The sequence below is a fragment of the Schistocerca piceifrons genome, chromosome 2 (assembly GCF_021461385.2).
Source record: "Schistocerca piceifrons isolate TAMUIC-IGC-003096 chromosome 2, iqSchPice1.1, whole genome shotgun sequence".
Taxonomy (NCBI): domain Eukaryota; kingdom Metazoa; phylum Arthropoda; class Insecta; order Orthoptera; family Acrididae; genus Schistocerca; species Schistocerca piceifrons.
Window position 1 is genome coordinate 117,809,419 of NC_060139.1, and position 25,499 is coordinate 117,834,917.

A 25,499-nucleotide genomic window follows, 5' to 3' on the forward strand; every position below is an offset into this window, starting at 1 on the left:
AAATCCAACTGTTTTGTATGGCGACATCTAACATCCATGTAAAGAAACACCAGTACCATTTCTTGATTCTTATTGCAATATGAGAGCATGCTAGACTCTGATCCATCAGGTCAGTACCTCCTGTATAAGTATTATATTTGGTTACCAGTTTTGGTCTGGGAATCATTGTATTTTGCTTTTTCAGTTGCGAGAATCTCTTGACTTGGGCAGCTACTTGTGCACCACATAAAGAAGAGATCATTGTGACAACAGAGTTATCCAGCCACTGCACATACAATAAGCCATCTTTCTTCTCTATTCGGATCTGGAGGCTCAACAAACACATCACCTTCAAAATCGTTATTATAAAGAATCCCCAGCACCTCAGCAAGCGAGATACCTCTTCTAAAACAAAAAAGAGAAAATTCGTCATTTTACTGAGTACAAGCGCCTAGCATTGCCATATGGCAACACCGACATTCAAACGGCCTAAATGAATGTAATTTATTTCACAGCAAGCAGTAACCTCCAAAGAATACATATTTGAGTATTTAAAGCACAACTATACTAAAAAACTGAATTATATATCGTAAGTTACTGTGTAAAACGTATTTACTCGAACTTATACTCCATTTTTCTTCATCATTCAACAAACAATGACTTCCAACATTGCTTACGCTGCAGAATTTAAATGTATTGTTAAAACTGTTGCATTGTAGTGATCTTTACAGTCTTGCGGAATGGAACCCACTGCTTCCAACACTCTGACTTCGTTGATATCGTGGAATCAATGATTTTAAAAAAGTGTTACAAACGTTGCCATATGGCAACACACGGCACTAATGGGTTAAAAAGCATTAAAGCATTAATGAATATTAGAGTATCTCCATTCTTTCTTTCACTTCTTGCACATATTGTCTCCAACAGATTAAACTTGAGGAATAACATTATACCTGATTTTCTGACATCAAATGTTCTGACATACATACAACACCAACATTTTCAGTATTGCAAAATTTTATAATTCCAATATTTTGTTCCTAATGCAGTAAAATACTCCTTTTGAGTGTTGATTTTAGCATCTAGCCCATATGCATGAGGTTTATTACCTGTCAAGTCACTGACTTTTATCCTAAAAAATGACATACACTACAGTTATTATTCAAACCACTACTTTCATAGACAGTTTATTCTGTTTGATTCTTTCTTTAATTTTTTCAGTGACACTTTGACACACAAATGATTCCCCTTCATAGGTTTTGCTTATAACTACTACTGCACGGTTTGTATATTCAGAACACAGGTTTTTTATTTTTCTGTGTACACTTGAACTTTATTTATTTACACTGGCACTATAAATCAGATTATGCCTATGTGGCTCTGTAGCAACTACTGTATTTCTTCATTTATTCTTTTCTAGAAAATTCTGTAGAGGTTTTACACAAATATCTGCTTCGGATTTTGCGACATCATTCAAGCCCATTATGCATGTGATTCAGTCTTTTTCTTGCAATATTTTTGTTTGAATGTCAGTATCTACAATACGTTTAGTTCCTACTCCATGTTTGTGCTAGTCACTGGTATGTCCCAATTTATTGTTCAGACCATGCTAGATATTTTTCTACCAGGACTTTCTGTTAGATAAAGCAAACTACTCTTTTCACTTGATGATATCCATTGTTACTATCTTTTTTCCCCTTCCAAACTGCCCCTTCATTTTCATGAAATCACAAAATGTGAAGAGAGATTTTAAATTTTACAGCCTAAGCCAAGAGGAAAGTGTTAAAACAATACACAACTTGTAGCTCGTGTTGCAGAGTATATGGCAAGGCATGGAGAATCATGAGGTGGTCTGTGGATTAGTATGTTCTGCAGAAATGATTATGATTAGCATTTTAGCATTTACAGTGTTGGCCCGTAGGTTCTAGGTCAACATCGATATCATGCTCCAACACCTTCTATTAGTAAAATGTGCTTATGGCTCTCATTGTCACTATAAAGTGAAGGTAATCAATCAGTGTGATTGAGCAGACATGCAGGATGCCTCAGAGATGTATGTGCGAACTGTACCATCAAATCGGTGAGCTTGAAAGAAGGCACATTATTGGTGTGAGAGAATGTGATGCATCCATCCGGGAAATTGCCGTTCGTGTGGTACAAAGTGCTTTGGCTGTGCAATGGGTGTGTGGAGGTTGCACCACCCAGAGCGCTCATCCCTCCACCCCTGAGAAGACCAACACCTCATCTGAATGACATTGCAGGACAGATCTGCATCCTCCTCAGCTCTGGAGAAACAGTGGAACATGTCATACACTGTCAGGCAAGACAGTTTGTGGCCATTTATTAGGGCATGTGTTATGTGCACATCATCCAGTTCTCCACCTACCTTTGAAGAATGTGCGAAACACCTAGATGGCAATGGTGTATGGAATAATGTCATTGGGGACAGGAATGGCATCAGATGGTGTTTTCAGGTGAATTTGGGTTCTGTTTGTTTGAAAATGATGGCCGCTTTTGATTCGCCACAGGCAGGGGGAGCGGCATCATAGTGACTTCATTCACCCAAGACATACAGTGCCAAGCCAAGGCCTTATGGTGTGAGGTGCTATTGGGTACAACCACAAATAACAGCTGGTGTGTCCAGTGCAATGTGACCAGTGTGACCAATGTCAATGACATCCTGCAGTCGGTAGCTATTCCCTTTCTGCACAACCACCATGATACCATTTTCCAGTAAGACAAGTCACAACCACATGTTGCTGCAAGAACATGTATCTTCTTGGTGTCACTGGATGTCAGCCTTTTGCCCTGGCCCAATAGATCACGAGACTTGCCACCAGTCAAAATTGTGTGGGATGTAGTGAAACAACTGGTGCAGTGCTGCAACCCAATGCCAACCACCATAGATGGACTTTGGAAACAGGTGAATGCAACATGGATGGCTATACCATAGGACCCATTCATACCTTATACATGTCAATGCCATCACACATGGCACAAGTTATCAGGGCCATGGTGGACCCTTAGCATATTAAGCAACAGGACACATGCTGATCGAAGATGACTGGAATGCTAATCATTTCCGCAGAGCATACTAATGTACATGTCCTGTAAATATAAACATCCTATCTCTAGTTGTTTGAGGTGTTCTGCTTTTTTTCTGAACACGAGTGGATGCATTTTTTGTTATTATCCTTTTTTCGCTGGAATTAGTTTTAAAGAACACATACAAAGAATGACAGTATAATATACAAATACTGTGTTATCAAACAATCAGACACTCGGACATGAGTCAATATTTAACAATAATATGGAAAGCAAAAAAAATGGTTCAAATGGCTCTGAGCACTATGGGACTTAACAGCTATGGTCATTAGTCCCCTAGAACTTAGAACTACTTAAACCTAACTAACCTAAAGACATCACACAACACCCAGTCATCATGAGGCATATGGAAAGCAAAGAATGCTACTCACTACATGGATGAGGGGTTGAGTCACAGAAAGGCACACTGAAAAAAGATACTAAAACGATTAAACTTTCAGACAAACTCCTTCTACTGAAATACAAAACACATACACACACATGGCCACTGTCTCTGGGTGCTGAGGCTTAGCTACTACTGTGGCTGACATGGACAGCAATCTGCTGTGATGAGGGTAAGGAGGGAGGCATGTGGTGAGAAGGGGTCGGGATAGCAGTGTAGGGATCAGGAGCATGCAGGTGTGTGGTGGAACTGCTAGGTGCAGGCTGTGCCTGGAGGGGGGGGGGGGGGGGGGACATGTGGAGCAGGTGCAGGAGATAAGAGAGAAGTAGAGAAGGGGGGAAAACTTATAGGGACATAGGTGGGATAGAAGGTTGGAGTGGAAGTAGGGAAAGAGATAGGTACGTGGAGGACAGGGGCTAGCAAAGGTTGAAGCTGGGGTTGAGGATTGGGGTATGAAGGATATGTTGTCAGGGCAGTTCCCACCTGCGCAATTCAGAAAATATTAAGGTGGTAGGAAGAATCCAAATGGTGCAGGCACTGAAGCAGTCATTAAAATGAGGCATATTGTGTTGGTGGCATGTTCAGCAACTGGGTGGTCCAGCTGCCTCACAGATACAGCTTTGTGATGGCCATTCATGTGGACAAACAGTTTGTTAGTTGTTATGTCCATGTAAAAAGTGGCATAGAGGTTGCAGCTTAGATTGTAGGTCATATGGGTCCTTTGATGAGGCAGGAGAAGGTTTCTTCCGAACAGTCAGCTACACAGCTCATAAAGACACAAGCGTGTTCATTGGTGATATGTCAGGAGGGTAGCAAGTTACATGTCAATGTTTCTGTCCACTTTTATAGTCTACTTCTTCAGTTGGTCATGCTAGGATGGGTAGGATGTGTGCATACTGTGTACAGATGCAGGAGGAGCTGGCCGCACTTTGTGAACAGCTGAATGCACTATTGCCTAACATCAGCAGCATTGGGTGTAGTGATGGCAGAGAATCTGGCAAATTGTATGGGAGATCTCAGGGGTCACTTGTTTTGCCCACAAACTTCACTGCCGAGGCACTTCCTAGTGAACACAACACAGTGTATCTGCCCTCACAGCAGGGTGAGTGTCGGGTGGTAATGCATTTGTGTTGCTTGAGATGGAGGGCTGATGTGGAGGCTGTCTGTCTGTATGGCCTCGCCTATTCACTCTGAAAGGGAGCAGGTGGCCATTCTTTCAACAGAGTCTGAGCAGGTGTACGTGGTTGGGAGGTTTGCTAGTTGTAGGAAGCTCCAACCTCTTACGAAGATATCATTTAGTGCTGGAAAGAAAACCAATGTGCACTTATCATTTCTACTGGAGGGCCTCACCTGGGATAATGGATGTGGCTATCAAGCATGCAGGGTGCAATCGTCTGCAAGTTGTGGCACATATTGACATCAAAAATGCCTGTCACATGGATTCTGAGGCCTTTCCAGTTCATAAAGGCATCTGGCAGAGGTGGCAAAGGCTGTTGTCCTCACGCATAAGGTGGAAGCAGGGCTCGAAGTTTGCAACATTGCTCCCAGGGTGGATCGGAGTCCTTTGGTTTAAAGCTGAGTGCAGGATTTCAACCAAAGGCTTTGTCAATTCTGTGAGAGTCTTGGCTGCAGATTTCTAGATATGCATTATTGGGTGGAGAATTGTAGGACTCCCCTTGATAGGTCAGGTGTGCACTACACAAAGGAAACATGAACCTGGGTAGCAGAGTACTTGTGGAGTGCACATAGAGGTTTTGTAGGCCAGATAGTAGTTTGAGGTACTCGAATGAACACTCATCATTCAGTATGCAGATAGAAAAATCAGACCACGTCCTGAGTAAAGACACATCAACTGTCAAAATTTTATCAGTAAATTGTAAAAGTATTCTTAACAAAGATCCTGAATTTGGCACCCTCCAGGAAAGTTCTCATGCTCAAATTATTCTTGGGACTAAGAGTTGGGGGAAATCTGAAGTAGAAAGCTGTGAGATATTAGTAAATCTTGTAATATATATCTGAATGTCAAATTAGATGTCATGGGAGGGTCACTATTCACTGAAGTTGACCGGAATATTGTCTCTATTGACATTAAATTGAGTGTGGCAGCAAAGTTATCTGGTCACGTATAACAGGTTTAGGTGAAAACAAATAATTGTTGAATGTTTTTACTGGCCACCTGATTCTGCTGTGACTGTTTTTACTGGCCACTTGATTCTGCTGTGACAGTTCTTAGTCATTCAAAGAAAGTCTTCAGTCTGCTGCGCATAAATACACAGATCGTAAATGCCCAGATCTTGCAATACTATGAGGTCATGCTGAAAAGTAATGCTTCTGAATTTTTTATGTGACAGATGTTAATGGTTTATCAGCAAAATAAATGTTTTTAGCATTCTATGACTTTATTCTCCATGTCTACATATTTATTTCTCTGCATAGTCACTCAGGCTGTAGAATGTTTTACTTTATTGATGGAGCCACAACCTCACCTCTGCTTGCATTGCTTCATAACACAAGTGAAGTCCTTAAAGGTGTTCTTCAAATTTGGAAACTGATGTAAATCAGATGGGACCAATTTGGGGGTGTATGAAGGATGATTGATGACAGAGCACCCAATATGTTGGATTGTTGTAGATGCTGCACTCTTGTGTGATTTAGCATTGTCATGCTGAAGAAGAGGATGGTCCATGTGGACAAACTACTCAAATTTGAAACTTGATTACAGCACACACCATTTATATTACACATTGCCATGTTACATGCTACAATTCGGAGTGCTGTAGAGGTAGAGGGCTGCTAATATGTAGATATGAAGAATAAAGATGTAGAATATTAATAATATTTGTTTTATTCAAAAAGCTTTAAGAGTTTTCACATAAAAAACTCTGAGGCATTACTTTTTAGCACAGCCTCATAGTTAGAAGTGGCTTTAACCTGCTGAGAATAGACTCAGGTGTCTATTAAAACATTGCAGGTGTACAGACTGTGTCTTGCAAAGTACTTTTGAACATACTTTCTGAAAACTATCTCGAGTAGCTAGTTTGGAAGCCCACACACAATGAAAATATCTTAGACTATGTTGCTACAAACAGGCCACACCTTATCGATGGCACTAGTATAGAGACAGGGATTAGTGGTCAAGATGTCATCATATTAACTATGGGTAAGAATTTTAATGAATCAGTCGAGAAGGCTGGGAGAGTGTTTCTGGTAGAAACAATGGATAAGCAGTTGTTAGCATGTCTCTTAGGCAATGAATTGACATCATTTAGTTTCAGATGCATACAGATGAATTATGGACAAAGTTTAAAAAAAATTTAAATCATGCTCTGGTGAAGTATGTGCCTAGTAATTGGATTAAGTATGGAAAGGACCCATGATGGTTTCCCCAAAAAAGTTCAGGAAATACTGAAGAAACAAAGGCTGCTGCAGTCTGTTAGAAAATGAATGTTCAAATGATGACAGACAAAGGTTAGTGGAGATTCATGATTCCATGAAAAGATCTATCTGTGAAGCATACAACTACCACTGTCATACCTTTGTAAAAGACCTGACTGAGAACCCAAGAAAATTCCGGTCCTATGTGAAATCATGAAGTAGATTTAAGGCTTCCATCCAGTCACTTGTTGACCAGTCTGGTGCAGCAGTTGAAGAAAGCAAAACAAAAGCCAAAGTTTAAGAAATCATACATCCAGGAGAGAGACTCTTCTCAGTGTTCATTCTTTCTGTTCTTTCCTGTTTTTATGCATGTAAGAGAATCATACAACATACCATCATTTTATTATCACAAAGAGACCCATATGGATGACATACGGTAGTAATATTCATGCCTGACATAGAGAAATAATTGAAACAGTTGAAAACATATGTGTCACCAAGTCCGGATGGAACCCCAGTTTGGCTTTATAAAGAGTACTCAACAGCACTGTCCCCTTACTTAGCCTGTATTTATCATGAATCTCTCTTGCAATGCAAAATTACAAGCAATTGGAAAAAAGCACATGTGACTCCTGTATATAAGAATGGTAAAAGCTCAGATCTGCTAAATTACAGAACAATATCCTTAACATCAGTTTGCTGCAGAATTCTTGAACAGATTCTGAGTCTGAATATCATAAATTCATTCTGTCCTCAACTTCAAGTGTTCATCAGAGACCAGGTTATTGTCATGAGTGCCCTAGGGAAGTGTGATAGGACTGCTATTATTTTATGTATACATAAATGATCTGACAGGCAGGGTGGGCAGTAATTTATGGTTGTTTGTTGATGATGCTGTGGTGTATGGGAAGGTGTCAAAGTTGGGTGACTGTAGGAGGATACAAGATGACTCAGACACAGTTTATAGTTGATGTGACAAATGGCAGCTAGCTCTAAATGTAGAAAAATGTGAGTTACGTGGGTGAGTATGAAAAACAACAGCATTAGTATTACTGCTTGACACAGTCACATTATTTAAATATCTGGGTACAACATAACAGTGATATGAAGTGGTGAAAGCACAAGAGTATTGTTGTAGGGAAGGCAAATGGTTGACTGCTGTTTTTTGGGAGAATTTTGGGAATGTATGGTTCGTCTTTAAAGGAGACCACATATAGGATACCAATGTGACCTATTCTTGGGTACTGCTCAAGTGTTTTGCAATCCCCACTGAGTCAGACTAAAGGAAGACATTGAAACAATTCAGAGGTGGGCTGCTAAATCAGTTACCAGTGAGTTCGAACAACACAGAAGTATTATGGTGATGCTTCAGGAAATCAAATGGGAATCTGGAGGAAAGACAACATTCTTTTTTAGGACCTCTATTGAAAAAAATTAGAGAACCAGCACTTGAAACTGACTGTAGAATGATTCTACTGCCACTAACATACATTTTGCATATGGACCATGAAGGTAAAATATGAGAAATTAGGCATGTCTGGTGGCATATAGACAGTCATTTTTCCCTCACTCTTGCTGTGAGTGGAACAGAAAAGGAAATGACTTGTAGCAGTACAAGGTACCCTCTGCCATGCACCATACAATAGCTTGCATAATATTTATGTAGATGAACACATCTTGCATCTAGTGCTATTGCAGACATACAAGTGATGAGGGGAGAGATTGGGAGCAGTAGGGTAGGGGGGGGGGGGGGGGGCAAGTTTATTGCATAGATTTGGTGGGTGGTAGAATACAACTGTGGGATGGGTGGGGAGGATATTATTCATTTCATAGCATGGTCAGGGGTAGTCAAAACCCTGGTGGAAATCATGAGAGTAGTGTTTCTTTGTGGTTGGACAGTGAATGTACACTGATCATCCAGAACATTATGACCACCTAACTAATAGCCGGTATGTCAAACTTTGGCACTGATGTCAGTGACAATGTGTCATGTCATGGAAGCAATGTGGCCTTGATAGGTTGCTGGAGGGATTTGGCACCACATCTGCACACACAAGTCACCTGATTCATGTGAATTTCGGTTAGGGATGTGCTGAGCTCTGACGCTGCATTCATGTTCGAGCAGGTTCAGATCTGGTGAGCTAGGGGGCAGCACATCAAATGGAACTCACCATTGTGTTACTTGAACCACTCTATCACACTTCTGGCCTTGTGACATGGCACATTATCTTAGTGAAAAATGCCGCTGCTGTAGGGAAACATGATCGACATGAAGGGGGTAATCTACAACCAGTGTATGATACTCCTTGGCAATCATGGTACCTTGCATGAGGTACACTGGACCCATGGATACCCATGTGGGTGTTTCCCAGAGCATAATAGAGCCACTGCCACCTTCACTCTGTCCTGCAGTACAGGTGTCAAGGAGCTGTTTCCTGAAAGACAGTGGATTCATGCCCTCCCATTTGCATGATGAAGAAGGTTCAGGATTCATCAGACCATGCAACACTCTGACACTGCACAAACATCCAATGCCAATGGTCATGTGCCCATTTAAGTTGGTGTTGCTGATGTTGTAGTGTTAACATTGCCACATGCACGGGTCATTGGCTGCGGAGGCCCATCATTAGGAGTGTTCAGTGCCTAACCCCACAATGCCTGGATGTGGTTTCACCTTGTGTTGAAGACACTCACTGCAGCACTCCTCAAACATCTAACAAGCATGCAGTTTCTCAAATGTTTGTGCTGAGCCTCCGGGCCATCACAATCTGCCCTCGCTCAAACTCAGATAGTTCGTGCACCTTCCCCATTCTACATACAGACAGCACTGATACTATATGCACTGAATGTGTCTCTGACTAGCAGTCACTCCTCACCATTTGATGCTGCTTTCACCTTGATGGGTTTGTATTGATAGTGGGTTGGTGCTCATAATGTTCTGATTGATCAATGTATGGTAAGTGGTAGGTGATCGGAGAGACAGGGCTTGGGAGATATGTTTCTGGACAAGGATTGGGAAGCTAATATCAGTCTGTGAAAGCCTCAGAGAAACCTCTGGCTTCTTTTGAGAGGGACTGCTTGTCACTAAAGATGTGATGGCCATGAGTGGCTAAGCTGTACTGGAGGGACTTCGTCATATGGAATAGGTGACAGCTCTCGAAGTGGAGATATTGTTGTTGGCTGGTAGTATTAACGTGGACAGAGGTACTGATGTAGCTGTCCTTGAGGTGGAGGTCAACACTGAGGAAGTTGGTTTGTTGGGTTGTGGAGGACCAGATGAAGTGAATGAGGGAGAAGGTGTTTAGATTATGGAGGAATGTGGATAGGGTATCCTCACCCTCAACCCAGGTCATCAAGATTCTATCAGTGAACTGAACCAGTGAGGGATTTGTGATTCTGGTGTGTTAGGAAGGACTCCTCTGACTAATGAATAAGTTGGCATAGGTTGGTGATGCCTTCAAAAGAGAAGTAATTATGGGTGAGGATGTGGTTGGTCATGGCGACTAGGAATGACATTTTAGATTTGCACTTTGTCAGACATTGACAAATTTTGTGTAGAAAGAGTGGCAGTGACAATGATGAGCAGGTCACTGGATAGTAAAGGAACAGGAACTATGAGGAGTGGGTGGAGTAAATGATTGGTATCTTTTATATAGGAGGGTAGGTTGTAGCTAATAGGCTGATGGTGTTGGTCCACAGTGACCTAGATTGCGTTTTAGGAGGCATGTTAACTAGCCTCAATGGGGTATGGTTGGGTTTAGGGACTTTAGAAAACATGTACCCCATGGGGCAGTGGTGATGGTGAGGAGAAAGAGAGACTTATGAGAGAAGTTCTGAGATGGACCTAAGGATTTGGGAGGGACTTGAGATTCTGCTGGATATCTGGAATGGGATGACTGTAGCAGGGTTTGTAGGTGGACATATCTGACAGCTGTTAGAGTCCCTTTGTCGGGTAATCCCTGTGGTTATAACTACAGTAGTGAAACCTTTGTTGGCAGGTCAGATAATAAGGTTGGGATCAGTTTTTAGGTGGTGGATTGCTGCTCTTTCTGCAGATGGTAGGTGAATTCCCATGTTGAGGAATTTTGAAAATGTTGAGGCAAGGCTTAGAGTTAGGTAATTCTGGAAATTTAATGAGGATGATCTGGGGATAGTGGAGTGGATCAGGTCAGATGGAGGAGTGAACTGCATCAAGCAGGATTCAATATTGGTTCTGTATTGAATTTAATTGGTAGGGTTGGTGGCAAACAAGTGTTTCCAATCCAGAGACGGGGAGAAGGAGAGAAGGTCTTTAACAAGACCAGTATGATTGAATGTGTGAATGAGGCAAAACATAAGGCCTTTAGAAAAAACTGATCAGTGCTACCATGGGACTGAGGCATTTTGAGGAACCATGGGACTGAGGTATTTTGAGGAAAAGTTCATGATAGAGTTTTGGGTTTGTTTAGGATCTGGATTCTGTTCAATGATTGGAGGGAGTTCCTGAGGGTGTGGTAAATTTAATATATCTACATGGCATGGTTGCAGGGTTGTTGGCTATGAATGGGTGCAGGGAAGATTTGATGGAGACACTGTAGAGGTGGAACAGTATGTACAACTGTGTTCTAGATAGAGATACAGAGACTTTTCTGTATTGGCACATAGGTTAGGAGAAAGGATCCACAGTGAAGAGTATGTGTAAAAATACAGAGAAAAAAATCACAAAAAAGTTGAAAGGGATGAACTATAGGGAAGAAAAGGTGAAACTTAAGGGAGTGAAAGGTGAAAATGAACTAAAATTTTGTGAAAATGCAGTGAGCTGAAAGAGAAATATAAATAAAAAGATGATAATAGGTCTCTTTCCCCTTCTTACTTCCACTCTCCCCCCCCCCCCCCCTTCCATCACCCAGCAAAGCCTCCTGACCCTGCACGTAGCAGCTCTGTGATCTAGCCAACATGTTCCTGCATGCTACTGCAGGCAGCACAGCATCTTCCCCTACCCCTACCCTGCTGTCCCTCCCCTCTCTGCCAACAAGGCTTTTGTCGAATTAGACAAGCCAGTGGCTTCAGCTGTGAGAGGCTGTGGTCATGTGTGAGTTGCATTTGCGAGTGTGAGCGTGTGTATGTGTGTGTGTGTGTGTGTGTGTGTGTGTGTGTGTGGGGAGGGGGGGGGGGGGGGGGCGCGCGGATGTGTCAATATTCTGTAGCTCTAAGAAAGATTAATCTGAAGATTAGTATTGTGATCAGTCTTGTCTTTTTACTTTTAAGTTATTGTGTGTGGAGTGAATGGTAATCAGTGAATGGTAATCAGTGGCAGCTGCTATCTGTACGTTGCTGCACACAGTTCATAATGCAAGTCATAGCGAACAGGAAAATGTTTATACAAGTTGATTTATTTCAATAATTCATTGTTTCATAATAAAAAGATACATGAGAATGTCAGTGATGGTAACGTTCATTATTTCAAAGATTGTCTGTTATTGAAGAATTTTTTATGCTAGTTTTAAAAGAGATGCACTTGAACTTTCAGCTTGGCATGAAGGCTATGTTTGATGACTGCAATGCAGATTTTACGGGGATTAATGATTCCAAACCTGGTCTTGTTGTCAGCAAAGTCTTCCACAAAGCTTTCATTGAAGTAAATGAGGAAGGTACTGAAGCTGCAGCTGCAACTGGTATGTAATAAGAAGACATTCTCACTAAAGACTTGTTCTACATTACAGTTATTCTGTATCATATTGAACATATTATTTTTGGAAGATATGACCACCTGAGCTTATTTTTGGGATTTTGTCTTTGTATTTCACATTGGCTCACCAGAACCATTAGGAGTGTTCCTTTGAGAATTTATACACTGAAGCACCAAAGAAACTAGTATAGGCATGCATATTCAAATACAGAGATATGTAAACAGGCAGAATATGGTACTGCAGTTGGCAATGCCTATATAAGACAACAAGTGTCTGGCACAGTTGTTAGATCACTTACTGTTGCTGCAATGGCAGGTTATCAAGATTTAAGTGTGTTTGAACATGGTGTTATAGTTGGTGCATGAGCGACGGGACACAGCATCTCTGAAGTAGTGGTGAAGTGAGGATTTTCCTGTATGACCATTTCACGAGTAAAATGGAATGACCACATAAAATTAATCATTGGTAAAGCAGATGCCAGACTGAGACTCATTGGAAGAATCCTAAGAAAATGCAGTCCAAAAACAAAGGAAGTAGGTTACATTACACTTGTTCACCCACTGCTTGAATACTTCTCACCAGGGTGGGATCCGTACCAGATAGGGTTGATAGAAGAGATAGAGAAGATCCAATGGAGAACAGTGCGCTTCATTACAGGATCATTTAGTAATCATGAAAACGTTACGAAGATGATAGATAAACTCCAGTGGAAGCCTCTGCAAGAGAGACGCTCAATAGCTCGGTACAAGCTTTTGTTGAAGTTTCGAGAACATACCTTTACTGAAGAGTCAAGCAGTATATTGCTCCCTCCTACAGATATCTCGTGAAGAGAGCATGAGGATAAAATCAGGGAGATTAGAGCCCACACAGAGGCATAGTGACAATCCTTCTTTCCTCGAACAATATGAGACTGGAACAGAAGGGAGAACCGATAGAGGTACTCAAGTTACCCTCTGCGACACACTGTCAGGTGGCTTGCGGAGTATGGATGTAGATGTAGATATGGTGAATATCAAGAATCTGGTAAAACATCAAATGACAAACTGCCTGTTCGTTTCTGTCTCAGGATCTTTGGCCAACATTCTTCTGATGATTTTTCTGACGTTTTGCCAGCATGAATGGCTGGCAGTGTCAAACATTCACCCTCCATTGCTGGTGGTGGCCAGGGCCTGAGCTTGCAGCCACAGACTATGTGTACCTGGCACGCCAACGTCCGAGGGCTCCTCTGTAGTCATTTCCGGTGCAGTCGGTCTCACACAGTGCGCGCTCTGCCACAGCCGATTTCACCACCTGCCCCAACCTGCAATGTCATTTATGTTCTGTAACCCAGGTGTTGATTGATTGTCCAGTCATTCCAACATAAACTTTTCCACATGTGCATGGTATGCGGTATGTTCCTGGCATTACAAGTGGGTCCCTTGTCTCCTTTGGTGATCTGAGACAGTCCTTGATTTTCTTTGTCAGTTTGTAAATAGTCTTTATGCAGTTTTTTTGTGCAATATATATCTGATTCTGTCTGTCACTCTGTGAATGTATGGCAGAAAGTTCGTACCCAACATTTCTTTTTCTGATTTCTCAATTCACCGAGTGAAGATGTTGTTTCTTTGTCTACAAAAGTGCCACTCACGGACTCTCTGGAGCGCATCGGTTCCATCTTTCCACAAGACATCACAAAGCTCTTCTATGCATGTCTTACCATGAGCTATTTCACGAGGAATGGCAGCTTCTATGAACAGCTGGAAGGCATCACCATGGGTAGTCCTCTTAGTGCAGGGGTGGCCAACTTGTTCATGGAACACTTTGAAGCACAGGCACTGGACTTGGCACATTATAAGCCTAAAGTGTGGTACAGATATGTTGATGATACCTTCATTGTGTGGAGCCATGGTGAACAACAGCTCAGTGACTTTCTAAGACACTTGAATAGTCTCCATGACAACATAAAATTTTCTATGGAAGTAGAGAAGGACAAAAAACTACCACTTCTAGATGTGCTGGTCACAAGGGATGATGAAAACCTGGGACACAACATGTATTTCTATAACCGACACACACAGACCGATACCTGCAGAAACTATCAAATCACCACCTGAACCAGAAAAGAGGCATGATTAAGACGCTTGTAATGCGGCCAAGATGAATAAGTGAGCCACAGCACCTCAGATATGAAATACAACACTTTGAGAGTGTTCTGAAGAGCAACAGGTACTCCACAAGTGATATTAGATGCATAAAAGAACCAAACACTCGGCAAAGTGAGAAATCAGGAAAAGAAGTGTCGGGTATGGCCTTTCTGGCATACATTCACAGAGTGACGGATAAAATTGGCCATATATTGTGCAAACATGATTATTTAAAAACTGACAAAGAAAATCAAAGAGTGTCTCAGATCAGCAAAGGAGACAAGGACCCACTTGCAATGCCAGGAATATACCGCATGCCATACACTTGCAGAAACATTTATGTTGGAATGACTGGACGATTGATCAACACAAGGATTACAGAACGTAAACAAAATTGCAGGTGGAGAAATCAGCTGTGGCAGAGCTCGCTCTGTGTGAGACCGACCATGTAGTAAAATTCACCAGCACAGAAGTTCTGGCTGTAGAGAAGAACTATCACATTCACTTGTTCAGAGGAGCTGTAGAAATACACAAAAATAGGAACGGCTTCAACAAAAAAGAGGAAAGTCTTAAGGTAAACGGGTCCTGGCTTCCCGTGCTGCAGCAAACAGCTGTCGCAAGTAGCAAGAGGAGAACCACACTGGAAATGACCGCAGAGAAGCCCTCAGACATTGGCGTGCCAGGTACATATAGTTTGCAACCGTGAGCTCAGCTCCAGTCCACCACCAGCAATGGAGGGTGAATCTTTGGCAATGCCAGCACAAGTGCTGGTTAAATGTCAGAAAAATCATCAGATGAACGTCAGCTGAAGAACCCAAGGCAGAAGCCAACAGGCAGTTTGTCAACAAGTGGCCTTCACATTGCTGCATCCGGAAAAAGATCCTGCAAGAATGGGACCAAAGTGACTGAAGAGAATTGTTCAGTGTGACAGAAGTGCAACGCTTCCACAAATTGCTGCATATTTCAGTGCTGGGCCATCAATAAGTGTCAGTGTGCAAATGATTCGACTAAACTTCATCAGTATGGGCTTTCAGAGTTGAAGGCTCGCTCGTGTATCCTCGATGACTGCACGACACAAAGCTTTATGCCTCACCTGGGCCTGTCAACCAACATTGTACAGTTGATGACTGGAAACATGTTGCCTGATCGGACAAGTCTCGTTTCAAATTGTATTGAGTGGATGGACATGTACGGGTATGGAGACAACCACAAGAATCCATGGACCCTGCGTCTCGTTTCAAATTGTATTGAGTGGATGGACATGTACGGGTATGGAGACAACCACAAGAATCCATGGACCCTGCATTTCAGCAGGGGACTGATGAAGCTGATGGAGGCTCTGGAATAGTGTGGGCTGTGTGCAGCTGATATGTCCAGATATGACTCTGACAGGTGACACATATGTAAGCATTCTGTCTGATCACCTGCATCCATTAATGTCTATTGTGCATTCTGATGGACTTGGGCAATTCCAGCAGAACACTGCAACATCCTACGCATTCAGAATTGCTACAGAGGGCTCCAGGAACACTATTCCTGAGTTTGAACACTTCCGCTGGCCACCAAATTCCCCAGACATGAACATTATTGAGCACATCTGGGACGCCTTGCAATATGCTGTTCAGGAGAGATCTCCAGCCCTCGTACTCTTACAGATTTATGGACAGTCCTGCAGCATTCATGTTTTCAGTTTCCTCCAGCAGTACTTCAGACATTAGTAGTGTCCATGCCATGTCCTGTTGTGGCACTTCTATGTACTCACGGAGGCCCTGCAGGATATTAGGAAGGTGTACCAGTTTCTTTGGCTCTTCAGTGTAGTTCAGTGTTTGTGCAGCTGTATTTTGTCAAATTCATGTTCTAGCTTGGTAGCTTTGTTGCTGAAATATTGATTTGCAAAATTTTCAGTTCTTTTGGGATAATGTATTGTGCTACCATTGCACTGTAATGGTATGTTTACCAGTTTTGTCTTTTAGCTATTTGTCTCCTGTTTGGTGACACTCCAGGCAATTTTTGTTTTGTTTTCTGCCTTTTTTATAATTTTGAGACCTTTTTACTGTTACTAAAAATTTTCTGTACATGTTTTTGTATGTTTGGTAGTATTTTTTAAGTGCATGGTCATTTTGGTTGTTTTTTATGCTGCCAAGATGTTTGAGTGTTACAGAGGATTGCCTTGTACCATTGGTCACCCAGTTACTTTTCTTATGTGTTTTAGTGACTTGTAGTACTTTTGGGAACACTTCTTCAAACCTGAATTTAATTTTTGATGGAAACTTTGAAAACTTCCTGTTGATACTAGTCTCCAAGTACACTTTTCCATGTTTCATTGTTCGTTTCCACATTAAATTCTACCCTCTTTTCTTTAGAGAAGACTGTTCCATGTGTGAGTATTTTAGTTTTTTTTTCTACAGCTATGTTTAAATTTAAGAGCAAACTTGAATGATCTGTGAGGCCCAGGTTACCTACAACAACACCACAATTTTCTTTCTCTAAGTCAGTTAATATATGGTCAATGATTGATGCTCAATGCATAGTTACACTTGCGGCTGTGTTATCAATGGTGATATTCTATAACTGTACATATGCTCAAAAATGTGTTGTTGCAGAACCCATCTGGGTTCAATGTGTTGATGTTTAAATTTTCACAAATGAGAATTTTGCCCTTACGATTCGTAACCATGTCCAATACTTGGATTAGTTTTACTATGAATGTATCTATGTCACCACTGGAAGAATGATAAATACATAGTATAGTTACTTTTGGAACATATATGGCTTTCTTATTTCTATAGCTGATATTTCTACATATTTTTCTTCACTTAACAAAATAATGTGATTTCTAACTTTATACATACTCGATATTCACCATATAGTGGAGATGCTGAGTTGCATATAGGCACAATAAAAAGAGTTTCACACTTAAAGCTTTCAGTCAATGGCCTTTATCAACAATAGACACACATACGTGCATGCACACACTCACACACACACACACACACACACACACACACACACACACATGCACACACACAACTGCAGTCTCGGGCAACTGAAACCACACTGTTACATTCCATCCTGGGTTTTCCATTGCTTGATTTATACATACTCGCTTTCTTAACAAATATACATGATCTACAACCTCTCACAGTGGTTCTGTTACAATGGCATGCTAAAATTTATGAGTAAAGAGCTACATGAGTAATTTCAGAGTGCCTACACCAATGTTCTGTTATACAAACATGTGACCTATCAACAGTCCGCAGTTTCACTTCTAGCTGTTGCACTTTATTTCTTATGGAATGGATATTTTGAAACACTGAGCACTTTTTAACTTGGAGACTTCTCATTTTTCTTGCCTTTGTCTAAAAAATCATTTGGTTGATGAGGAGGTATATTTTTTTTCATTCACGTCACTATGCACTGTTGTTTCTGCTGACACCTTGCATTTTTTTGCGTGTTTTGCTCTTGCTGCTGATGGTTCTATCCCTTCCACATTGTTTTGAAGTGTTTTTCTTGTTCCTGTTAGGTCTAGTGAGGGTGGTCCGATTATGGGTTTGGTTTTGAAGTTTTATTATTCCCCCTTGGTTATCATGTTCACCAGATATTCTTCACCCAAGCCGTTCAGGTGTAGTCCATGTTGAGTGTGAAATCTACCATCCTCTATTGCTCACATCAATGCATTCCACTTTTTTTAAATGTCCACAGATTTTAGCAAACAGATTATCGGCACTTTGTTTCTCTGTATTAACAGGCGACTGCCTTATAAGATCATGTTGATGTGGAATATTCACAATTATGACATTTGTATGTGTCAGATTTTTCAGTCAGTTTTTAAGATCGCACACAGCACTTTCCATTTTGATTTTGTGTATGTCATTAGAGCCTCCCAAAAGTATGACAAAGTCTTTGTTGTGTATGCTTTTTATCTCTGTAGATGCAATCATAATCACCAAGTGGGTGTCCTGGTTTCCCTATACCATGTGAATATACACTGGGGTCCAAAATTAAAGCAACAAACTGATATTTACCTGTACTGTGTCTAATTCATGATATACTCATACAAACTGTCAACAGATGTCATCACGATTGTATTCTGCATGGAAGATGGCATTCCAATCAACGGACAACCATACCAGCAAAGATGTCAGGGCACCTATCAAGTGGGGTAGTGTTGGAAAGGTAGCCCACATCCACAATCACTGTGTACACAGTCACAGACGGTGCAGTATGGTGCAGAGAAGACACCTACAGACTCTCTACTGTAGAGGGCCATAGGAAGAATGGAAGCAGGAGAGTCACAAACTGATGTCGCCAAATGGCTTAATGTGAATTGTTCTGCTGCTTCTTCGATGAGGCAACTATTTAAAGAGACTGAGACTGTATCCTGAAGACCAGGACAGGCCAACCATATGTGACATCAGAAAGAGTGGACTGTTATTTGGCTGTAAGGGCACAACGGTACCGCCTTAATAATGTGCTGCAACTGGAATCTGACCTAGCAGCATCCCCTGGACATGTTATATCAAGACAAATGGCATACAGAAGGCTTTAGCAGAGTGGCCTTTATTGTTAGAGACCTGCTATCTGCTTGCCTATGGTGTGTCTTCATAGACGGAAACGTCCAGAGTAGAGCCATCATATGCCACTTGGTCAGTTGAACGATGGACCAATATTCTTTTCAGAGGTGAGTCCCAATTTGGTCTGGAGAGTTATTCTCGATGGATTCGCATCCGGAGGCCACCTGGAACCAATTTTGCGACTCAAACATTCTGGAAAGAGACCAGTATGAAGGAGAATCTACATCTACATCTACATCTACATCTACATCTACATGATTACTCTGCAATTCACATTTAAGTGCTTGGCAGAGGGTTCGTCGAACCACAGTCATACTGTCTCCCTACCATTCCACTCCCGAACAGCGTGTGGGAAAAACGAACACCTAAACCTTTCTGTTCAAGCTCTGATTTCTCTTATTTTATTTTGATGATCATTCCTACCTATGTAGGTTGGGCTCAACAAAATATTTTCGCATTCGGAAGAGAAAGTTGGTGACTGAAATTTCGTAAATAGATCTCGCTGTGACGAAAAATGTCTTTGCTTTAATGACTTCCATCCCAATTCGCGTATCATATCTTCCACACTCTATCCCCTATTATGTGATAATACAAAACGAGCTGCCGTTTTTTGCACCCTTTCGATGTCCTCCGTCAATCCCACCTGGTAAGGATCCCACACCATGCAGCAATATTCTAACAGAGGACGAAGGAGTGTAGTGTAAGCTGTCTCTTTAGTGGACTTGTTGCATCTTCTATGTGTCCTGCCAATGAAACGAAACCTTTGGCTTGTCTTCCCCACAATATTATCTATGTGGTCTTTCCAGCTGAAGTTGTTCGTAATTTTAACACCTAGGTACTTAGTTGAATTGACAGCCTTGAGAATTGTACTATTTATTGAGTAATCGAATTCCAACGGATTTCTTTTGGAACTCATGTGGATCACCTCACACTTTTCATTATTTAGCATCAACTGCCACCTGCCACACCATACAGCAATCTTTTCTAAATCGCTTTGCAACTGATATTCGTCTTCGGATGACCTTACTAGACGGTAAATTACAGCATCATCTGCGAACAACCTAAGAGAACTGCTGAGATTGTCACCCAGGTCATTTATATAGATCAGGAACAGCAGAGGTCCCAGGACGTTTCCCTGGGGAACACCTGATATCACTTCAGTTTTATTCGATGATTCGCCATCTATTACTCCGAACTGCGACCTTCCTGACAGGAAATCATGAATCCAGTCACACAACTGAGACGATACCCCACAGGCCCGCAGCTTGATTAGAAGTCGCTTGTGAGGAACGGTGTCAAAAGCTTTTCGGAAATCTAGAAATACGGAATCAACTTGAGACAGTATAGGTGGGGTTGGTGGGATCACTCATGGGAAAATTCCTGCAGTAGTGGGTGTTAGAGCTGCACTTTTTTTAGACTGAAGTCAGCTGATAGGTATTCCTGCTTAAGGGAAGTCTCTCTAACAAAGGAACCACTTTTGACAAAGCTTAGGTATCCGAGTAATGAGGGAATTACTATATTTCATCAAAATATACAAGGTATTAGAGATAAAGTTAGTGAATTGCTTATAGATGTTGACTCTGAAATTATTGGTGTATCTGAACACTTCTTAAATAAGGAGATAATTCAGAGGCTTCCTTTACCAGGATACAGGTTGGCTGGCAGCTTTTCAAGGAGCTCTTTGCGGTGTGGGGGAGTAGCCATGTATGTGAAAAATGGAAACCCATTTGAGTCAATTGATGTTTCAAAGTACTGCACTGAAAAGGTGTTTGAATGTTGTGCAGGTGTGGTCAAATTTAATGGAGCTAAACTTCTAACTGTTGTTATTTATAGATCCCCAGACTCTGATTTCACAACATTTTTGCTAAAGCTAGAGGAGGTTCTTGGTTCACTTTATAGGAAATACAAAAAGTTTGTTATATGTGGTGACTTCAATATTAATTGTATAAGTGATTGTGCAAGGAAGAGGATGCTGGTAGACCTCATTAATTCATATAATCTTATGCAAACCGTATTCTTTCCAATGAGAGTGCAAGGGAACAGTAGAACAACCATAGACAACATTTTTGTTCATTTCTCATTACTAGAAGGGCATTCTGTTAGCAAAAAGGTGAATGGCCTTTCAGATCATAATGCACAAATTTTAACTCTAAAAGATCTTTGTGCTGCAACATGTTTTAAATATAGTCATCAGCTGTTTAGGAAAGCTGATTCAGTTGCTCTAGAGACCTTTGTAAACCTTATCAAGGAACAAGAGTGGCAAGATGTTTATAGCGCTGATACAGTAGACGATAAATATAATGCTTTTCTCAAGACTTTTCTCATGCTCTTTGAAAGTTGCTTTCTGTTAGAACGTTCAAAACAGTGTACTAGCACTAACAGGCAGCCTGGGTGGCTGACTAGAGGGATAAGAATATCTTGTAGAACAAAGTGGCAATTATATCAATACGTTAGAAACAGTCAGAATCTAAATGCAGCAGCCCATTACAAACAGTATTGTAAGGTGCTTAAAAATGTTATTAGGAAGGCAAAAAGTATGTGGTATGCAGATAGAATAGCTAAGTCTCAGGATAAAATTAAAACCATATGGTCAGTCGTAAAGGAAGTGGCTGGTCTGCAGAGACAGGTCGAGGATATAGAATCAGTGCATAGTGGGAATGTCCGTGTTACTGATAAGTCGCCTATATGTACAGTATTTAATAATCACTTTCTGAATATAGCAGGTGAACTAAATAGAAACCTAGTCCCAACAGGGAATCATATAGCGCTCTTAGAAAAAAGTGTTCTGAGACTGTTACCTGAAATGCTCCTCCATGATACTGACAAGAGGGAGATTGAGTTAATAATTAAATCACTAAAGGCCAAGAACTCTCATGGATATGACGGGGTATCTAGCAGAATACTGAAGTATTGTTCTATGTATGTTAGCCCAGTACTTAGCCGTATCTTTAACTTTTCCTTTAGGAGTGGTCGGTTTCCTGACCGATTAAAGTACTCAGTAGTGAAGCCACTTTATAAAAAGGGAGACAGGGATAATATTGACAATTATAGACCTATTTCTATGCCATCGATGTTTGCTAAAGTTATCGAGAAGGTTGTATATACAAGGTTACTGGAGCATTTAAATTCACATAATTTGCTGTCAAATGTTCAGTTTGGTTTTAGAAATGGTTTAACAACTGAAAATGCTATATTCTCTTTTCTCTGTGAGGTTTTGAACAGATTAAATAAAAGGTTGCAAACACTAGGTGTTTTCTTTGATTTAATGAAGGCTTTTGACTGTGTTGACCACAAAATATTACTGCAGAAGTTGGACCATTATGGAGTAAGGGGAGTAGCTTACAATTGGTTCGCCTCTTACTTTAAGAACAGAAAGCAGAAGGTAATTCTCCGCAATACTGAGGGTGGTAGTGATGTTCAGTCCCAATGGGGCGCTGTTAAGGGGGGGTGTTCCCCAAGGATCGGTGCTGGGGCCACTGCTGTTTCTTATTTATATAAATGATATGCCTTCTAGTATTACAGGTGATTCAAAAATATATCTGTTTGCTGATGACACCAGCTTGGTAGTGAAGGATCTTGTGTGTAATATTGAAACAGTATCAAATAATGTAGTTCATGAAATAAGTTCGTGGCTTGTGGAAAATAATTTGATGTTAAATCACAGTAAGACTCAGTTTTTACAGTTTCTAACTCACAATTCAACAAGAACCGATATTTTGATCAGACAGAATGGGCATATTATAAGCGAGATGGAACAGTTCAAGTTCCTTGGCGTTCAGATAGATAGTAAGCTGTTGTGGAAAGCCCATGTCCAGGATCTTGTTCAGAAACTAAATGCAGCTTTATTTACCATTAGAACAGTATCTGAAATAAGTGACACTTCAACACGAAAAGTACTCTGCTTCGCATATTTTCATACACTTATGTCGTATGGTATTATGTTTTGGGGAAATTCTTCTGATTCAAAAAGGGTATTTTTGGCTCAAAAACGGACTGTTCGAGCTATATGTAGTGTAAGTTCGAGAACGTCTTGTAGACCCATATTCAATAGTCTGTGAATTCTGACATTGCCCTCGCAGTATAGTTTCTTTAATGCCATTTGTTGTTAGCAATATTAGCCTATTCCCAAGAGATAGCAGCTTTCACTCAGTTAATACTAGGCAGAAATCCAATCTGCATGTGGAATGCACTTCCTTGACTCTTGTGCAGAAAGAAGTGCAGTATTCTGCTGCATCCATTTTCAATAAGCTACCACAAGAACTCAAAAATCTTAGCAGTAGCCCAAACTCTTTTAAATCTAAACTGAAGAGTTTCCTCATGACTCACTCCTTCTATTCTGTCGAGGAGCTCCTGGAAGATCTAAAAAATTAAGCAAATTCCAGTGTTACATTGTTGATTTTCTTTATTTAAACTTACTTGTCACCTGAATATGTTTTTTTATATTTCATTTTGTCTCTTTCTAATATCGTGTTATAATTTCATGTATTGACTTGTTCCATGACCGTGGAGACTTCTCCTTAATTTGGTCCCATGGAACAATGAATAAATAAATAAAATAAATCCCCTGTCGATAGCGGCCATTACTTCCTGCGAATAAAGAGCTAGCTGCGTTGCACAAGAACGATGTTTTCTGAAACCATGCTGATTACGTATCAATAGATCGTTCCCTTCGAGGTGATTCATAATGTTTGAATACATTTTATGCTCCAAAATCCTACTGCAAACCGACATCAATGATATAGGTCTGTAGTTCGATGGATTACTCCTACTACCCTTCTTAAACACTGGTGCGACCTGCGCAATTTTCCAATCTGTAGGTACAGATCTATCGGTGAGTGAGTGGTTGTATGTGATTGCTAAGCAGGGAGCTATTGTGTCAGTGTAATCTTAAAGGAATCTAATCGGTATACAATCCGGACCTGAAGACTTGCCCGTATCAAGCGATTTGAGTTGCTTCGCAACCCCTAAGGTATCCCCTTCTAAGAAACTCATGCTAGCGGCTGTTTGTGTTTCAAATTCTGGAATATTCAATTCATCTTCCCTGGTGAAGGAATTTCGGAAAACTGCATTCAATAACTCCGCTTTAGCGGCACAGTCATCGGTAACAGTACCATCGGCACTGCGCAGCGAAGGTATTGACTGCGTCTTGCCGCTTGTGTACTTTACATACGACCAGAATTTCTTCGGATTTTCTACCAAATTTCGAGACAATGTTTCGTTGTGGAACCTATTAAAGGCATCTCGCATTGAAGTCCGTGCCAAATTTTGCGCGTCTGTAAATTTTAGCCAATCTTCGGGATTTCACGTTCTTCTGAACTTCGCATGCTTTTTCCATTGCCTCTGCAACAGCGCTCGGACCTGTTTTGTGTACCATGGGGGATCAGTTCCATCTCTTACCAATTTATGAGGTATGAATCTCTCAATTGGAGTTGCTACTATATCTTTGAATTTGAGCCACATCTCGTCTACATTTGCATAGTCAGTCCGGAAGGAATGGATATTGTCTCTTAGGAAGGCTTCCAGTGACACTTTATCTGCTTTTTTAAATAAAATTATTTTGCGTTTGTTTCTGGTGGATTTGGAAGAAACGGTATTGAGCCCAGCTACAACGACCTTGTGATCAGTAATCCCTGTATCAGTCATGATGCTCTCTATTATTCTGGATTGTTTGTGGCTAAGAGGTCAAGTGTGTTTTCGCAACCATTTACAATTCGCGTGGGTTTGTGGACTAACTGCTCAAAATAATTTTCAGAGAAAACATTTAGGACAATCTCAGAAGATGTTTTCTGCCTACAACCGGTTTTGAACAAGTATTTTTGCCATCATATCGAGGGAAGGTAGAAGTTCCCACCAACTATAACCATGTGAGTGGAGTATTTATTTGTTACAAGACTCAAATTTTCTCTGATATGTTCAGCAACTATATTATCGGAGTCTGGGGGTCAGTAGAAGGAGCCAATTATTAACTTGGTTCAGCTGTTAAGTATAACCTCCACCCATACCAATTCGCACGGAGTATCTACTTCGACTTCACTACAAGATAAACCACTACTGACAGACACAAAAACTCCACCACCAATTCAGCCTAATCTATCTTTCCTGAACACCGTCTGAGACTTCGTAAAAATTTCTGCAGAACTTATTTCAGGCTTTAGCCAGCTTTCTCTACCTATAACGATTTCAGCTTCTGTGCTTTCTATTAGCGCTTGAAGCTCAGGGACTTTCCCAGCACAACTACAACAATTTACAACTACAATTCCAACTGTTCCTTGATCCAAGCACGTCCTGCATT

The 25,499-nt window shown here is 41.0% G+C and overlaps 1 protein-coding gene across 7 annotated transcripts in view; it reads left to right on the forward strand.

The window, feature by feature from the left end:
- The window catches only part of LOC124776819 (leukocyte elastase inhibitor-like), a 221,034-nt gene that overhangs the window by 110,585 nt on the left and 84,950 nt on the right, over nt 1–25,499 (forward strand). For all 7 annotated transcript variants that reach the window (XR_007015656.1, XR_007015655.1, XM_047251974.1 and 4 more), the window contains exon 7: nt 12,351–12,495. Coding sequence is in view for 5 of the 7 variants with exons in the window: in XM_047251974.1 (XP_047107930.1) it covers nt 12,351–12,495 (145 nt within the window). In the remaining 2 variants the exon portion in view is untranslated. The remainder of the gene's footprint in view (nt 1–12,350; nt 12,496–25,499) is intronic.